Source organism: Zonotrichia albicollis, chromosome 1, assembly GCF_047830755.1.
Source record: "Zonotrichia albicollis isolate bZonAlb1 chromosome 1, bZonAlb1.hap1, whole genome shotgun sequence".
NCBI classification, from domain to species: domain Eukaryota; kingdom Metazoa; phylum Chordata; class Aves; order Passeriformes; family Passerellidae; genus Zonotrichia; species Zonotrichia albicollis.
Window position 1 is genome coordinate 106,649,535 of NC_133819.1, and position 13,662 is coordinate 106,663,196.

Here is a 13,662-nt window from a genome sequence, read left to right on the forward strand (position 1 = left end):
ATTGAAGTTGCACAACAAACACTATTGCATAAATGGTAAACATAGGTAACAGTGCTTGTAAACTGTCCTATTTCTGGTGCTCAAATGTCCTTGCTCAAAACTAAATTCCATTTTTACATTTGGATTAATCTTATCAGCAGCCAATTAACTAATTACTTCGAAAGATGAATTTAGGTTTTACACTTATTCTACCTCAGTTCAACCACATTACCATTAATACATCATGGACTACTTTTCTTGTGTGTATTCCAGGGGAATAACTGAGAGAGCCATGGTTCTATCAAAAAGTACTTTCAGGTGTCCCACATAGGTTTAGAGTGGATAGGACCTCAGCTATGCCAGTATGGGGCTGCCTCTAGGAACCTAAGTGCAAAAGGAGATCTGGCCAGCAACCTGCTATGAGTCACTCTGACTTCCTCTGTCACAGGATTTGCACTTACAAGTGCGTCAAATCCCTATCTGGAATAGTTAGACAGATCTGCACTGCAGCAGGATTGAGCCCGTATATCACAATGCATAAATACACAAGCAGCATTGCTAGAAAGGGTCTGCTTTCAAAAGGTGGCAGAAGGGGGTGCCAGGTGACAGCTGAGATGGCACATAATGGTCTTTGTGCAGGAAAAAATATGAATGTTTTGAGAAGTAATAGCTCAGTAAGGTAAAATAACTGGGGGAAAAATGCTTTAACACAACATAAAACAATAGTACAGATATGGAATCAAGAACCATGGTGTCACTTCCAGACTGTGGCCTCTGTGCATGTGAAGTAATCATCTGGAAAAGAAGCTATCTGTGGGAGAGGATTATGAACAGGTCGTGATCTCACAGCATGACAAAATGGCCAAGAGAGCTAAAGCAATCCTTGTTAGCAATGAGCAGCACTTGCAGAAGGAGGGGTTAAAGAAGTTGCTACTTTTTGTCACATCCTAAGGTATCATCTCTAGGTATTGTAACCATTTCCAGTCTCAACACTTTAGCAAGGATGTTAATAAATACAAATGCTTCAGAGATAGTGCCACCTGAGGAAGATCTCCCTCATGCTATCTCTTAAAGATCAACCTCACTACCTCAAAGAAAGGGCACAGAGAAGAGCAAAACGCTGCCTAAGACTGCGTGTGTGGAGAGGGAAATCTACAGGCATTAGAGATTCTTCAGCAGGCTACAAATCTCTTGGACTCAAAAATAAGACAAGGAACAGAGTGCTAAACTGCCACATTTGGAACAACTTATCCAGTAAATTTGCCATCCCTGCTAGCCTTGGAATCAATACTGCTGTCATACAGAATAGCTCATTCAGAAATGAAATGCTGAATGAAATCCTATGCCCTGTATTATCTAAAACAGAGTAGATGATCATAAGAGTCCACTTGGGTCTTAAAAATCCATGAGTGTAGTTCAGAGGACATGTAGTTCTAGAGGCTAAGTATGAGGCCTTTACATTTTCCAGGATGAGCTTTCCCTGAAGGTTTTTCCTGAAGACTGAATTATTTATCCTATAACTGAAAAGTAAGCTGCAAAGGTATGAAGTAGCAAGCCCAAGCCCCCAAAAGATAAAATCTCATCTTGTTTTCCTATTTTCCTTAATTCTAGGTGAAAACATGTACAGACAACAGACAAACTTTATGCTTTGAAGAAGACTGAAAGGTCCTGTAGGAACGTGGAGAGGAGATCAGCACCCTCACAAGAAAATCTTGTGAAAGGCAAGTACTGGCTGCATCTGAGTATACAACAGAGCTCTAAAGAAATTGGCTTTTCTGGTTTTGATGACCTGTGTAGCTCTGTGACAGGTGTGGTGTTGAACCACATTTCCAAAGGATGGAATATATAGCAGCCTTCTTTACTACCTAACTGGATTTCATCATTTTGACTGAATATCAGTCAAAGATTTTACAACATGAGGCTCCAAAACCATGTCTTGCCTAGTCATTCTTGTTTCCTCAGCCAGTTTTATCCATTTCTGCTCCTATCTGCATAGCAGCATACAGAACTCCAGTAATCCCCACAAAACTCATACTGTAACACTCAGTATCATACGTTTTCCAAGAGTAACATTTAAGATGGCACTTTAATTCACTGGTAACTGAGCTGAGATTTCCATGACATATTTCATTTGGTAAAGAGGAACTTCAGTAGAGTGAGGCTAGGACTATTTTTATGTGATTTACAGCAGAATTTCCATCTTTTCCACATCTTCAACAAATACCAGGACTTGATGAAGACCTTACTTTTCAGGTGGACCAATCCTAAGTTTCATCCTTTGGCTACCAATATGAAGAAGGTATCCAGCTTGGTTGTCTTAATCACATTGTCAGTTTTGATGTGCAGGAAATGTAGTGTAACTATATGTGTGAGCCCTGAATAAGGTTAAGAGCAGGTGTTTGCTGCATGTTGGTTTTGGGAAACAGTGGCTGGATTTTGTTATGCTCTAAGTCTGGGGAACCACTCACATCTCCCCCTTCCCTGGACACGTATGTTCTGGGGGGCATGGGGGGGTTGGCATTCTTCTCTGACCTGCTCTGCATTTAATCAACACTTTTATCTCACTTTGCAGTAACTCCTGACATGTGCCACTGACATCATCAGCGAAGTTCTCTCAGTGTTTTCCAGTTTGTCAGTAAAATACTGTTTAGCAGGTGAATTCATGGTAAAGAGGATATGACCAGCCTGTCTCAAATCCTCGACTTGGAGTTTGAAAAATAAATTGCTAGGAAATTGTCATTTAAATTCCCGTGCTTTGTTTTTGAATTGTACAGTCTTAGAAAGAAATTGAGTTTAGTTTAAACTAAATTGCTGTTACTTTTCAGCATACTTGAGTAAAGTCCCAGAGATACCAGAAAAATAATTAACAGAAGCAGCTATTGCTAAGTTGAAGTGAAGGTTTGAGTTCTGACCTCCACTTTGTGCCAACAAACTATCCTGTGCTTTTTCACTGTAGTCACATACTACCCTGAAAAACTCAGGAATTCTTTGTCGTGTTGCAGTGTAATTTTTTTAGGACACCTAGTACGTCTTTAATCCAAAGAAAGATGGTGCCGTTGCCCAAGCCGGGTGGCACTTGGAAGCGCATTATCACATACAGAATGTTCATTAAAAGCGGATTAGGAGAAGATCTCATCAAACATACCAATTCCGCTTGAAATAAACGGCTTCTAAGCACAGGAATTGTTAGAGGAATGGACCATAGGTGCCGACTAGTTTGGTTTGCATATTTTAGAGAGCATTTTGAGCTGATGTGTGTGGGACTAGGCTCTTTATTCCAGCAATTCTGTTTAGCTGGTTCGAACAGAGTAGAGGTGATAAGATGTGGAAACTTAATGAAAAAAATATCCCAGGCATGAAACACTGTAGAAGATTTCTGCTTAATAATGAACTAATTAAAAAACAAATTAAATGAAATGCAGCTTTCACTGTTAGGTTCTAGATTTCTCTCCCCCAAACATTAGACGAAATTGCATTGTTTACAAAAATTTATTAATACAAACTTTACACACTTTATATAACAGTTATCAAAGTCCTAGTTATAGATATCATGTGTGTAATAATACTTTGTTTAAGTTCTTTTTATATTCATTTGCACACAAAATAAGTTCTCCAAGACTAACATCTACCTACTATGACTGTATCTCAAATCTGCTCAAATTTTGGTAAGGCTGTTGGCGTTTCTGGAAAAAAAAAAAAAAAAAGAAATCGTACAAAGAATAATCTAGGTGATCACTTCATAATGCTTGCGACTAGCCACTGAACTCTAACTGATAAGGTCATAAACAAAACGTCAAGAGAGCCCTATGTCATTATACCACAGCCGACACAAACACAGCGCACTCTGCCCATGGCCAAAGAACAGAAGGACGACTAAAACGCAAGCCGATGTGTTGCAGCATCGTAGGGCCACTAAATGCCATCCGTGAACTCGTGGCGATTTACAAGGTGAAGAGAAGGCACGAAAGCTGCACACAGCGCCCCGCGGGCCGGGAGCGCGGCCGGGGCAGCGCGGGCGGGACGGGACGGGCGGGACGGGGCGAGCGGTGCCGGCATCGCCCGCCCGCCCCCACGGGCCCGGCCCGTCCCGCTCCGCTCCTCGGCCGGGGAAGGAAGGGTTTACCCGCGAGGGTTTGTTGGGGGGGTTGGGGGTTGCTTTCCGGCGTCTTGGGTGCGGGGCTGGTTTTGTCTTTGGAAAGACTCCTGTAAGGTTTGTGTGGTGAGCTGGAAGGAAGCGGGTACCTACGCGTCCTCCTTCGCCCCCGGCCCGGGCGGGGGACGGCACCAGCCCCCGGGCACACGGTAAGATAGGAGTCCGTACATAGAGAGATGAGGTGAAAATGGTTTATCTCGTTAGAAACCGGACCACAGGTGAACACTACACATTCTTTTATGACAAAAGTTTGTTTTATGAAATAAATTTTACTAAGCAATAAGCCAGAATGTAGAAAAATACATTTTACCTCCAAACTCAATGAACAAGGAACAAAAACTTTCGTAGTAGTGCATAATTCTTTAGTGGTAGCTACAACAGGGGTTCCTAAACTTGTACAATAAGAGCTTGCATAAAACAGAACAAAGGAGTGAGAGAGCGTTCACAATCTTTTTTTTTTTTTTTTTCCCAAAAAGAACATAACCCAAAAAGGTGACTCAGGTGGGTTAAACAGAGCTCGGAAAAGTTCGAAGAGAGGATGAGAGGCGGGAGGTCCTACAAGAAAAAGCAATCAAAGAAAAGAGCAACTCCGACCGAAAAATGCAAAGGCGAGAACCCTGCTCATTATTACACATGATGAGAAGCATGGACAGCACTGGAGAGTAACACACTGTACTTTGCATCCAGGTCCAGTACCGAGCTGCCCGGGGCAGTTGGGTAGCGGATCGGAGGTGGGATCGCCTCGTCTTACCTCGACCCTGGCGGCACCGGCTCCGGCACAGGCTCCGGCCCCCGTTCACCTCCCCACTCTTTCCAAACGGGTCCTGTCTCTGCTTTGGCTTTGTTCTGCAACTCTGCCCACACAGCCAGAAGGGCAGTGCACGGGGCTTAGTACTTACTGCCCTCGCTGCTGGTTCGGGATTTGGGGGTAGGGGTTTTGAGTTTGGCTATTTTTGGTTTTGTTTTGAAATTTTTTTTGTTATTATTATTTTAGTGTTGGGGTTTTTAACTATTTCTCCCTCCAATAGGCAACAGAGATGCACAATTTGGATCGAGCTGTTGTTTTCACAAGATAATTATCCTCTAAGCTCATTGTTTGAGGATATACTAATAGAGATACAACTGGAATCAAAGAAAGCAGGAGAGAAAAAAAATAGTAATCGAAATCTAGAAGAAAGGGGACGCTGCCCCTTCAGAGAGGCTAGTGGCAAAGGAGCCTGCCTTGAGACTCACCAGGGGAAGAATCTACTTCACCAATTCTCCCAAATCAATTTCCTCATAATCCCCCTGGGAGCAGGTCATCCTTCTCTATATACAGTAGCAAATGGTGAAAATTAATGTCTTCGACCCTGTCTCGGATAAAAATACTATCCTTTTAATTTCTGTTACAAAAATAGGAGTAATATTCAAAACAATGATTGTCTCTTTTTTTCTATTTATTTTATATAAAAACATAAACAGCTCAGGCGAATTCTTGTTCTTGTGCAGGCTTCTCATGAAGAATTGTTCTTTACTATTCTTAGTAGTATTTATATATATATATTTATATATTATATATAACTTAATGATTGGTCCACAAAGTAGATCTGTGCGTTTCTCTAGTGCTTTTTGTACAAAAGAAAAACAATATTATTATCAAAATATTCATTTAATGGCTTTACTTCATACATAAATACATGTTTAGGTAACACAGGAGCGGTGATTGTTCAGTCAGTTTGGAAATGACTTTTGTTTTTGTTTAGATTTTGTTGTTGTTGTTGGGTTTATCTCTCTCTCTCTCTCTCTCTCTCTCTCTCTCTCTCTCTCTTAGGACTTTGTATACACAGGAGTGGCTGGTTACTCACATCGCTACAAGTACGCTACTCGGCGTCCTTTGTTTTTAATTCTTTGTTTATACCTTTTCCCCAGGACGGCTGCTAAGTATTTCTTGACAGCCATTTGTTTCCGGTAGCGGCTGTAGCTGTCCGTGAAGATGCCGTCTATGTGCCGCTTGGTCAGCGGTTCCGCATCGTCCCCCAGGCCGCCGCTGGCACCGCTGCAAGCACCGAGAAGCACAGCTGCATCAGGCGGGGCCGCTCCGCCCCGCTCCGCGCCCCTGCGCGCCGCCCACTGCCCCGCGCAGCCCCGCGCAGCCCCCGGCGCAACACGTTGCGCGCAAGATGCGCGGGGAGACAAAGGCCGCGCCGAAACCGCGCCCGACGCCGTGCGCGCAAGCGGCGGCGGGAGAGACAATATCTCCCGGCCATGAATTATTCATTGCGGCGGCCAAAGCTGCTCTCCCCGGGGCTTCATTAACGCGTTACCTTCTGCCGAGGGGCAGCGGGTGGCACCGCGCCCGCCCGTGCCCCGCCGACGGCCCCGGGGAGCCCCGCCCGGCGGCTGGGGGCGCGCAGGGCTTCAAGCGAGCCTCGGCTGCTGCAGCTGAGCCCTCGATCACCGCTCTCGATAAACTGCTCCCCCCAGCAAACCGTAAGGGCTGCCCAATTTGCTAATATTAAATCGACTGACTATAAAAATTTATAGAGACATATAGGTAGATAGATTGATATACATTGACATAGATATAGATTTAGATATATAGATATAGATGTAGATATATAGATATAGATATAGATATAGATATAGATATAGATATATAGATGTAGAGATATAGATATAGATAAATATATAGATAGGTACACATGCATGTGTGTGTATATCTATATCTAAATATATATACACACATGTACATCCGTATGCCCGAGCGTAGTAGCCCAAACAAACCTCCGCGAACGCCCGCGCTGACAGCCAGGCTCACGCTGCGCCGGGAGCGGCCAGGGGCAGCCGGTGCTCGGGGACCCGGGCCCCACCGGCCCCATCGCGGGCGCAGCGCGATCCCGACCCCGGCCGGGGCAGCTTTGTTTTCCCAGGCGCGGCCCTTTGAGCAGCACCAACGCCCACCGAGGAAAAGAGCAAGCAGAGAGCCTTACCCGACCCGCTTGGCCATCAGTGAGTGCAGATATTTCCTGGCGGATAACTGGCCCAGGAGTTTCCTGTAGGCTTTGTTGAAGATCCCATCGGCGTGCCTGGGCAGAGGGAAGAGCCCGCGGGTGAGCGGCGAGGCCCGGCAGCGGGCTGCGGCGGGTCGCGGGAGCCCGGCGGTAGCGGTGACCATCCCTCTCCGCCAGCGAGCGGAGGGCGGCATCTCCCCGCGTCCCCCGGGACCCCTGGTCCCCACCCAGATCCCTCCCCGCCGCGCTCTCTCGGTTCCGCGCCGGCCGGGCATTCCTGCTCCGTTCGCGGGATCAGCGCCAGCCCTCCTCGGCGCGGGCGGCTCCCCCGCTCCCTCCCCCGCGCTGCTGGAGGTAAGGCGGCTTTTCCATTCCTTCTGAGCTTTACACTGGGCACCGCGACCTGGGCAGTATGGTCGTTTGTTTGGGTTCGGGATTTTTATTTTGATGTTGTTGCTGTTTGCTTGTTAGGTATCATTACTATTTTTCCCCCAATCGGTTCTGCCAGACCCGTTTTTGTCCCTACTCCAAATTCACGCCTGACACCCCGCGAGTTTCAGTCACCTCTTTTCCGGTGGGTAATACAAAGTGTACATCTCGCCGATCACGGAGGACGGATTCGCTATACCGAGGGGCTCTTGGTCGTAGGCGAAGTCCTGCAGGGTGTTCCCGTCCTCGTCGTAGACTTCATCCTCCAGCCTGGCAACGAGAGCAGCAAGGAGAAGGAGTCAGCCGGGCTCCGCGGGGCGCTCCGCTCCGCTCCCCGCTTCCGGCTGCCTCAGAGGCCGCCCCTCGGCGAAGCCGCCCCGGGAGCCCCGGGAGCCCCGTCCGACTGCCCCCATCCGCTCCCTGCACCCGCCCGCTCCCATCCCCGCCCTCTCCTGTGCGGGGCAGGAGCGCGGAGGAGGGAACACACCCGCCGTCAGACGCGCTCCAAGAACCCCCCAAACATCCCCGCTCCCCCCGCCCTCCGCGGCCCACGCCCGGCCCGGGGTGCATCCATCCCCTCTCCGCCGCCGCCGTGGCTGCGCTTCCCGAGCGGAGCGCACGCCCAGGCGCCCAGGCTGCGCGCACACACGCGTTTGTGTGCCGGGGGCTGGGCCGGAGCCGAGCAGCCTCCGCGGCCGAGACGGGGCGGTGAGCGGCAGCCCCGGCGGCGGGGACCGCGCCCCGCTCCTCCCCGCAGCGCCCGCCGGCACGGGGGGGCTTCGCCTGCTCCTTTTCGTTGAATGGTGCCTCTGCCCTTTGAGATCTCGCCAGTTTTGTGCGCGTCCCAGCCCCCCCAGCCCCCGCTCTCTGCCTCCCTGTCTGCAGTACGATGTAGGTCATTGCACGTTACAGGCAGCTATTTTTGTCTGTGAGCTTTAGCAGAGGTATTAATAATAGATGCCGCTAAAGTGTTTCACTCCTGCTAATTCAGGCGCTTGAATGAAGAAAGCCGGCTTGCTGCCGGCTAATGGCCCCTCAGGCCTCCGAGCCCGCTGCCCCCTAGCCGCACTGCCCAGGAAGATGACGGGGGCTGCTCCGAGCCAGCTCCGACGGGCTCCCGGTGACGGCAAGGACACCTCGGAGCCCCAAAAAGGACACGCACCTCGGACAACCTTGCGCTCCCGGCATCCCCCCCTCCCCCTTCATTTCCGCACGGCAGTGACCCCCGCAGGGCACCCCGGAACAGAGCCAAGCGCCGGTGGAGCAGGACGACAGCACCGAGCCCAAAACTCCCCCAAGCCAAGCAGCACCGGTCGCCCGAGCAGGCGACAAGCAGGGTGAGAACAGGCTGCCAGCGGCCGTCCCGGACCAGGCCCCCCGAGCCCCCAGCCGCAGACCAGCGCAGGAAACTCCCTTGTGCTGGTGCCTCTGGGTGTCCTCCACTCCTGCCCCAAACACAGAGGAATCCAAACGCTCACGGCTCCCAGCTGGAAAGGGACAGCACAGGCATCAGCCTGCGCTGGAGCCCAGCAAGATAACTCCGAGCATAGAAAACCAAACAACCTTGTGCCAGTCCCTTTCCCTCTTGGGAAAGGGAAATACACAGCCAGGTAAACAGGGGGAGACACCGAATCCCCACCAGCTCCAACCCCGCTACACGAACCGTGACAGCTCCCACATGCTCTCAGACACGGGCGCACCCGACCCCGCGCCCCGCTCCCCTGAGCCGGACAGGGTGCTCGGCGCTCACCCCGGGCGAGCTGCGGGCAACCAGAGGCTGCCAAGGGCCCCGCAGGACACGGGGCAGACGGGAGAGGAGCTTTTGGGCCCCGTCGACATGCAGCCGGGACCTCGGCCCGCTCCCGCCGACACGCACAAGAGCAGGTCCCCCACTCTCGGGGACTCCAGGGGGACAAGAGGCCGCGGGTCACAGTGCCGGGGTCCCGAGGAGCGGACCTGGGGGTGCCAGTGCTGCAGCCGGTGGAGGGGGTGGGCACACAGCCCAAGTGGAGGGGATGTCCTTTGGTAACTCTACTCCACTCCCCTCTCATTCTCCTCCCCGGTAAGATTCCGCTGCCCTTAGCTGAGCTGGGGCTGAGGGGCGCTGAAATGATCCCGACGGAGCTCCCGGACAGCTGACGGACCTACCTGAGCGCCGGGTACTGAAGTCCGGCCGCAGGTGAGCAGTAGACGCTGCAGTGCATTATTATGCCATAGACCAGAAGTGCTAAGATCGCTTTGCTACACATTGCCACTCTGTGCGGGAGGGAAAGGAAACTGCTGTAAAAAAAAAGAAAAAAAAGGGAAAAAAAAAAAAGAAAAAACCCGAAAAAAAACAAACAAAAACCCAATAACAACAAACAGCCCTACCACTAACAAAAACCCAAAGAAACCAGCCCACGGCTTGCCAACCCCCTGGCCTCGCCTGCCGGAAAATGAGGCAGAGCGGCCCCGGGGGACAAGAAGCGCCCTGGGCAGGCGGGTGCCGGCGCGGAGAGGAGCGGAGCAGTGCCCGGCGCAGAGAGCTGCGGCCGCCGCCCGCCCCGTCGGTGTCCGCCCGCCCCGGGAGCGCTGCGGGAAGGCCCGGCGAGCCAGCTCGTGTGCTTACCATTAAACTCTGGACACCCGGCACTGAGAGCTTTTGGCTGCGAAACTAAAACGGCAGGTCTTGGGGGGGCAAAAAAAATAAAGACCCAAAATGGGGAGGGGGAGAGAAATCGAGCTCTCTCCCAAGTTGCGTCCAAAAGGAGTTAAAACCCTCGTAACATCGCCTCTCCTATGGGCGAGGGACCGGCAGGATGCAGAAGATGCAGAAGCGGCAGCAGTTAGTTGTTTGCTGGTTTTAGGGCTATCCACTCCAAAAAGAAAAAGAGAGGCAGGAAGGGAAAAAAAAAAAAAAAAGAAAAAAGTTTGCAGGCAGCAGCACAGATCTGGAGTGGAGTCTACGAGGGAATTGAGAAAGAGGGATGGAGCGAGATGCCGCCGGAGAACGGAGCGCTGGGGGAGAGGGAAGAGAGCGAGCGAGTCCGGGAGGGAGCGGAGGCGGGAGCCGCGGGCTGGCTGCGTGCGATGTTGTCTTCCCCAGATCTCTCCCCTCACTGAGCGCCTTCAGCCTTCTCTTCTTCTCCTGCTCGGTGGCTCCAAACTTGACCAGCCTTCCGCAGCCTTCCGTCTGATACGCAATTAGCAAGAAAATCTTTGCAAACACCCCGCTTCGGCAAGAGCCCTCTTCGTAAACATTTGCCTGCTTGTTACCTTAGAGGACGGGCAATATTGTTTGTTGCCCCGTAGTGGTGTCCGGATTTTTATTCATGAATCAAATGCCTTTTTTTTTTTTCTCAGTCACGTAATAATCGGGTATCAGAAAAGACGTCACCACCCCAATTCCTCAAGGAACACAGTTCTGTGTCGTCCTCAAAGATGAGCTTATCAGGAGTCATAAAGCTTCTCATAAACACCAACTCACACTTCCTCCCCCCACCACCAAAAAAAAAAAAAATAGAAAAAGAAAACCTAACAATCAAACAAACACGCAGAAAAGCCCCACCGCGCAAACCTAAAAGGATGTTCGCCACAATAAAGTTTTACCTGACGTGGGAAGGGAAGCGGAGGAGAGCAGCGAGGGGTGGGGTGGGGGTCCCCCGGCTTGTTGGGCTCCCCCACGGCTTTCTCCGGGTCTTTCCGCGGGGCCAGCTCAGCCCGCACGCAGCCCGGGGCCGCCGCTGGGCGCAGGCCCCCGCGGAGCCGCCCGGCGCTGAGCGCGCAGGCGGAGCAGCCCCGCCGCGGAAACCCCCACTTCCGCGGAGATTTAAGAATTTAAGTGCCTAATTTTTTTTCCAGGCCCCCATTTAATTTTTTTTCCTTTCTTTTTTTCTTGTATCTTTTTTCTTTGTCTTTTTTTTTTTTTTTAAGGATTGCTAGTATTGTTCCTATTACACAAGGCATCCCTCCCGAGGAAACCAGCAGCGGGGTGACCGCTCTGCGTGTATTGAAGCCGCGTAAGGGACAAGCCCCACGGCCCAGCCGCGGGGAGGGTCCCACGCTCGGCCGGCTCTGCCCGGGGAGGAGGGGGGCGGCTTTTCCCCTCACTCCCATGGCCCGACCCTTTCGTCTCTCCGCCTTGTGCAGAGACAGATGTGCGGCTCGCAGCACTTGGCAGAGAGGGAGGGAAGAGCATCGCCATGAGGGGAAAAAAAAAAAAAAAAAGAAGTTGATTTGCCTGAGGGACCGGGAAGGAAATCCCTTCTCTGGGGACTTCCCCGCCGCCGGAATAATTTTCCCCCGAAGTGATGCGCCGGGCGCGGGCCACCGGCGGGCTCCCAGCCGCTGCAATTGCTGCTTGTCTCCGCACTCCCCTCCCTCCGCGACCGAAAATGTGCCCTTCATTTCCGAGAATTACCCAAAGAAATACAGGCTTCAGGAGCCATTACTAGACATTTTAATTATTGGGATCATAACCAGATAGTTCAGGAAGCAGCAATAATATAGTTCTCCTGTTTCCTATTTGAATGGGTTTGGTGTAACGTGCTTGGATGGGTTATCTGAGCCGAAATCGATTTCTCTAAAACAACAACAACAAAGAACACACCATACAATTACATTCCTATTACGGTCATTTAAGGTTTCAATATTTTCCGGAGATAAAGGAAATTTGACGTGAATGAATGATTCCCGTAGAAATGCCCTAAGACGCAATCCCGGGCGGGGATGCGGGACTAGGGACGGAGCTGGACGCTGTCCTCGTTGTCATTCTGTGCCGGGCCTTTCGGGCCGCGATGGACCGCTGGCTGGAGAGGGAACGGGGCGGGGCAGGGCAGGGCGCCCGGCAGGGCTGCCGGGGAAGCGGTCACCGTGCCTCTCCCGCTGGGGAACGGACCATCCCACCGCTCCCCCTCGGGAAAGGGTCACCGCTCCCGGTAGGAAAAGGGGCATCCCGCCGCTCCCGCTGGAGCAGAGAGCGGGAGGTGACCCGCCGGAGCAGGGAGCGGGCGGTGCCCCGCCGGAGCAGGGTCCCCCCGCCGCTCCCGGTAGGAAAAGGGGCGCCCCGCGGCCGCCGCCAGTCCCGCACCGCGCCGGGGCTTCCCCGCCGCCCGCCGCGCCCGCGGCCGCACGGTCCGTGAGCGGAGGGCGCCACCGCGCGGCAGCTGCGCGCCTGCGGCCAAGCCGCGGAGCCGCCGTCGGGCGGGCCGGGGCTGCCCTGTGCCCCGGCCGGGCCGGGCCGGGCTGGGCTGGGCTGCAGTGAACCCCCCGCGCCCGGCTGTGAGAGCGGCCAGCAGGAAAGGCGGCCCGCTGCCCCCCTGCGTCGGGCCTGGGGGCTGGTGGGGTTTGTGGTGGGGATTTTTGGTTTCCTTTGTCATGGCTCGGCGGTAGCAGGGGTAAACACGGGCTTTTCTAGAAACCTGTGTGGCCAGGACTGTGTGAATCACGTCAGGATGAAGGCTTGAACGCACACTCCGTCTAAACGACAAGAAAAACATTCCTTCTCTCCAAAGAGACGAGACACACACAGGTAATGCATTTTAAAGCTGTGGCTGTTTTCACTTTAAAAAAGCTACTTTCAGCTGCTTTTGATAGATACAGCTGCATTTCCTGTCCTCCATCCCCACTCCCCAGGATCCTTACAGAAAGTATGAGGATGCCTGAAATAGCAGGCATTAGCAGCACAGAGGCAGAGATACCCATAAAACAAACCTGAAGCTACAGACCCCACACGGAGACCCTATGCCACCCTGGTGGTACCGAGCATGCAGCAGCAATGTCAGGATGGTTTGCAAAAAATGCATCTTCTGAGCTGCCACTTGTGGTGAGTAACTCACACACAGTTTGTACCAATAAAAGTTTCACAGCATCTCAGTCTACGTCACAGGGGTGTGTGTGCACAGTGAATGTGATTAGGACATGACTGCGGTTTAGGCTGAGGAAGTAAAGGTTCTAATCTGGTCTCTGCGTACAAGTAAATTTCTTAATAACTGTCATCTCAAGGCTGAGAGGGATTTAAGGTATATAATACTTGCCTCTAGGGCAAATTCCTAAGGCAGCATCTAAAGAAAAGCAGGGTTTTTTTTATTGGCAGAATTTCTTTCATCTTCCCTGTACCAGCTTAAATTAGAC

General features: G+C 51.8%; 1 protein-coding gene and 1 long non-coding RNA gene across 3 annotated transcripts; one reads left to right on the forward strand and one right to left on the reverse strand.

The window, feature by feature from the left end:
* Positions 1 to 4,525: 4,525 nt before the first annotated feature.
* ADCYAP1 (adenylate cyclase activating polypeptide 1) lies at positions 4,526 to 10,193 on the reverse strand. Of its 2 annotated transcripts, XM_074549285.1 has the most exons (5): positions 10,160 to 10,193; positions 9,700 to 9,807; positions 7,687 to 7,821; positions 7,102 to 7,197; positions 4,526 to 6,167 (listed from the first exon to the last, which is right to left on the reverse strand). In XM_074549285.1, the coding sequence occupies exons 2-5, from the start codon at positions 9,798 to 9,800 to the stop codon at positions 5,981 to 5,983; spliced, it is 519 nt and encodes a 172-aa protein (XP_074405386.1). In that variant the 5' UTR covers positions 9,801 to 9,807; positions 10,160 to 10,193; the 3' UTR covers positions 4,526 to 5,980. The 2 variants fall into 2 exon arrangements, with proteins under 2 accessions (XP_074405386.1, XP_074405381.1); XM_074549280.1 differs by lacking the exons at positions 9,700 to 9,807; positions 10,160 to 10,193 and adding an exon at positions 8,039 to 8,579.
* Positions 7,193 to 10,421, forward strand: LOC141730569 (uncharacterized). The gene is made up of 2 exons (XR_012582146.1): positions 7,193 to 7,476; positions 8,543 to 10,421. It is a non-coding gene; the product is annotated as an uncharacterized LOC141730569 (long non-coding RNA).
* The last annotated feature ends 3,241 nt before the right edge of the window (positions 10,422 to 13,662 follow it).

Coding starts and splice junctions, on each gene's coding strand:
- ADCYAP1 (XM_074549280.1), bottom strand. CDS start 8,451: ATGACCTACATCGTACTGCAGACAGGGAGGCAGAGAGCGGGGGCTGGG. Junction 7,822..8,038: donor TGGAGCGCGTCTGACGGCGG/GTGTGTTCCCTC, acceptor TCTCGTTGCCAG/GCTGGAGGATGAAGTCTACG. Junction 7,198..7,686: donor TATTACCCACCGGAAAAGAG/GTGACTGAAACT, acceptor CCCTCTGCCCAG/GCACGCCGATGGGATCTTCA.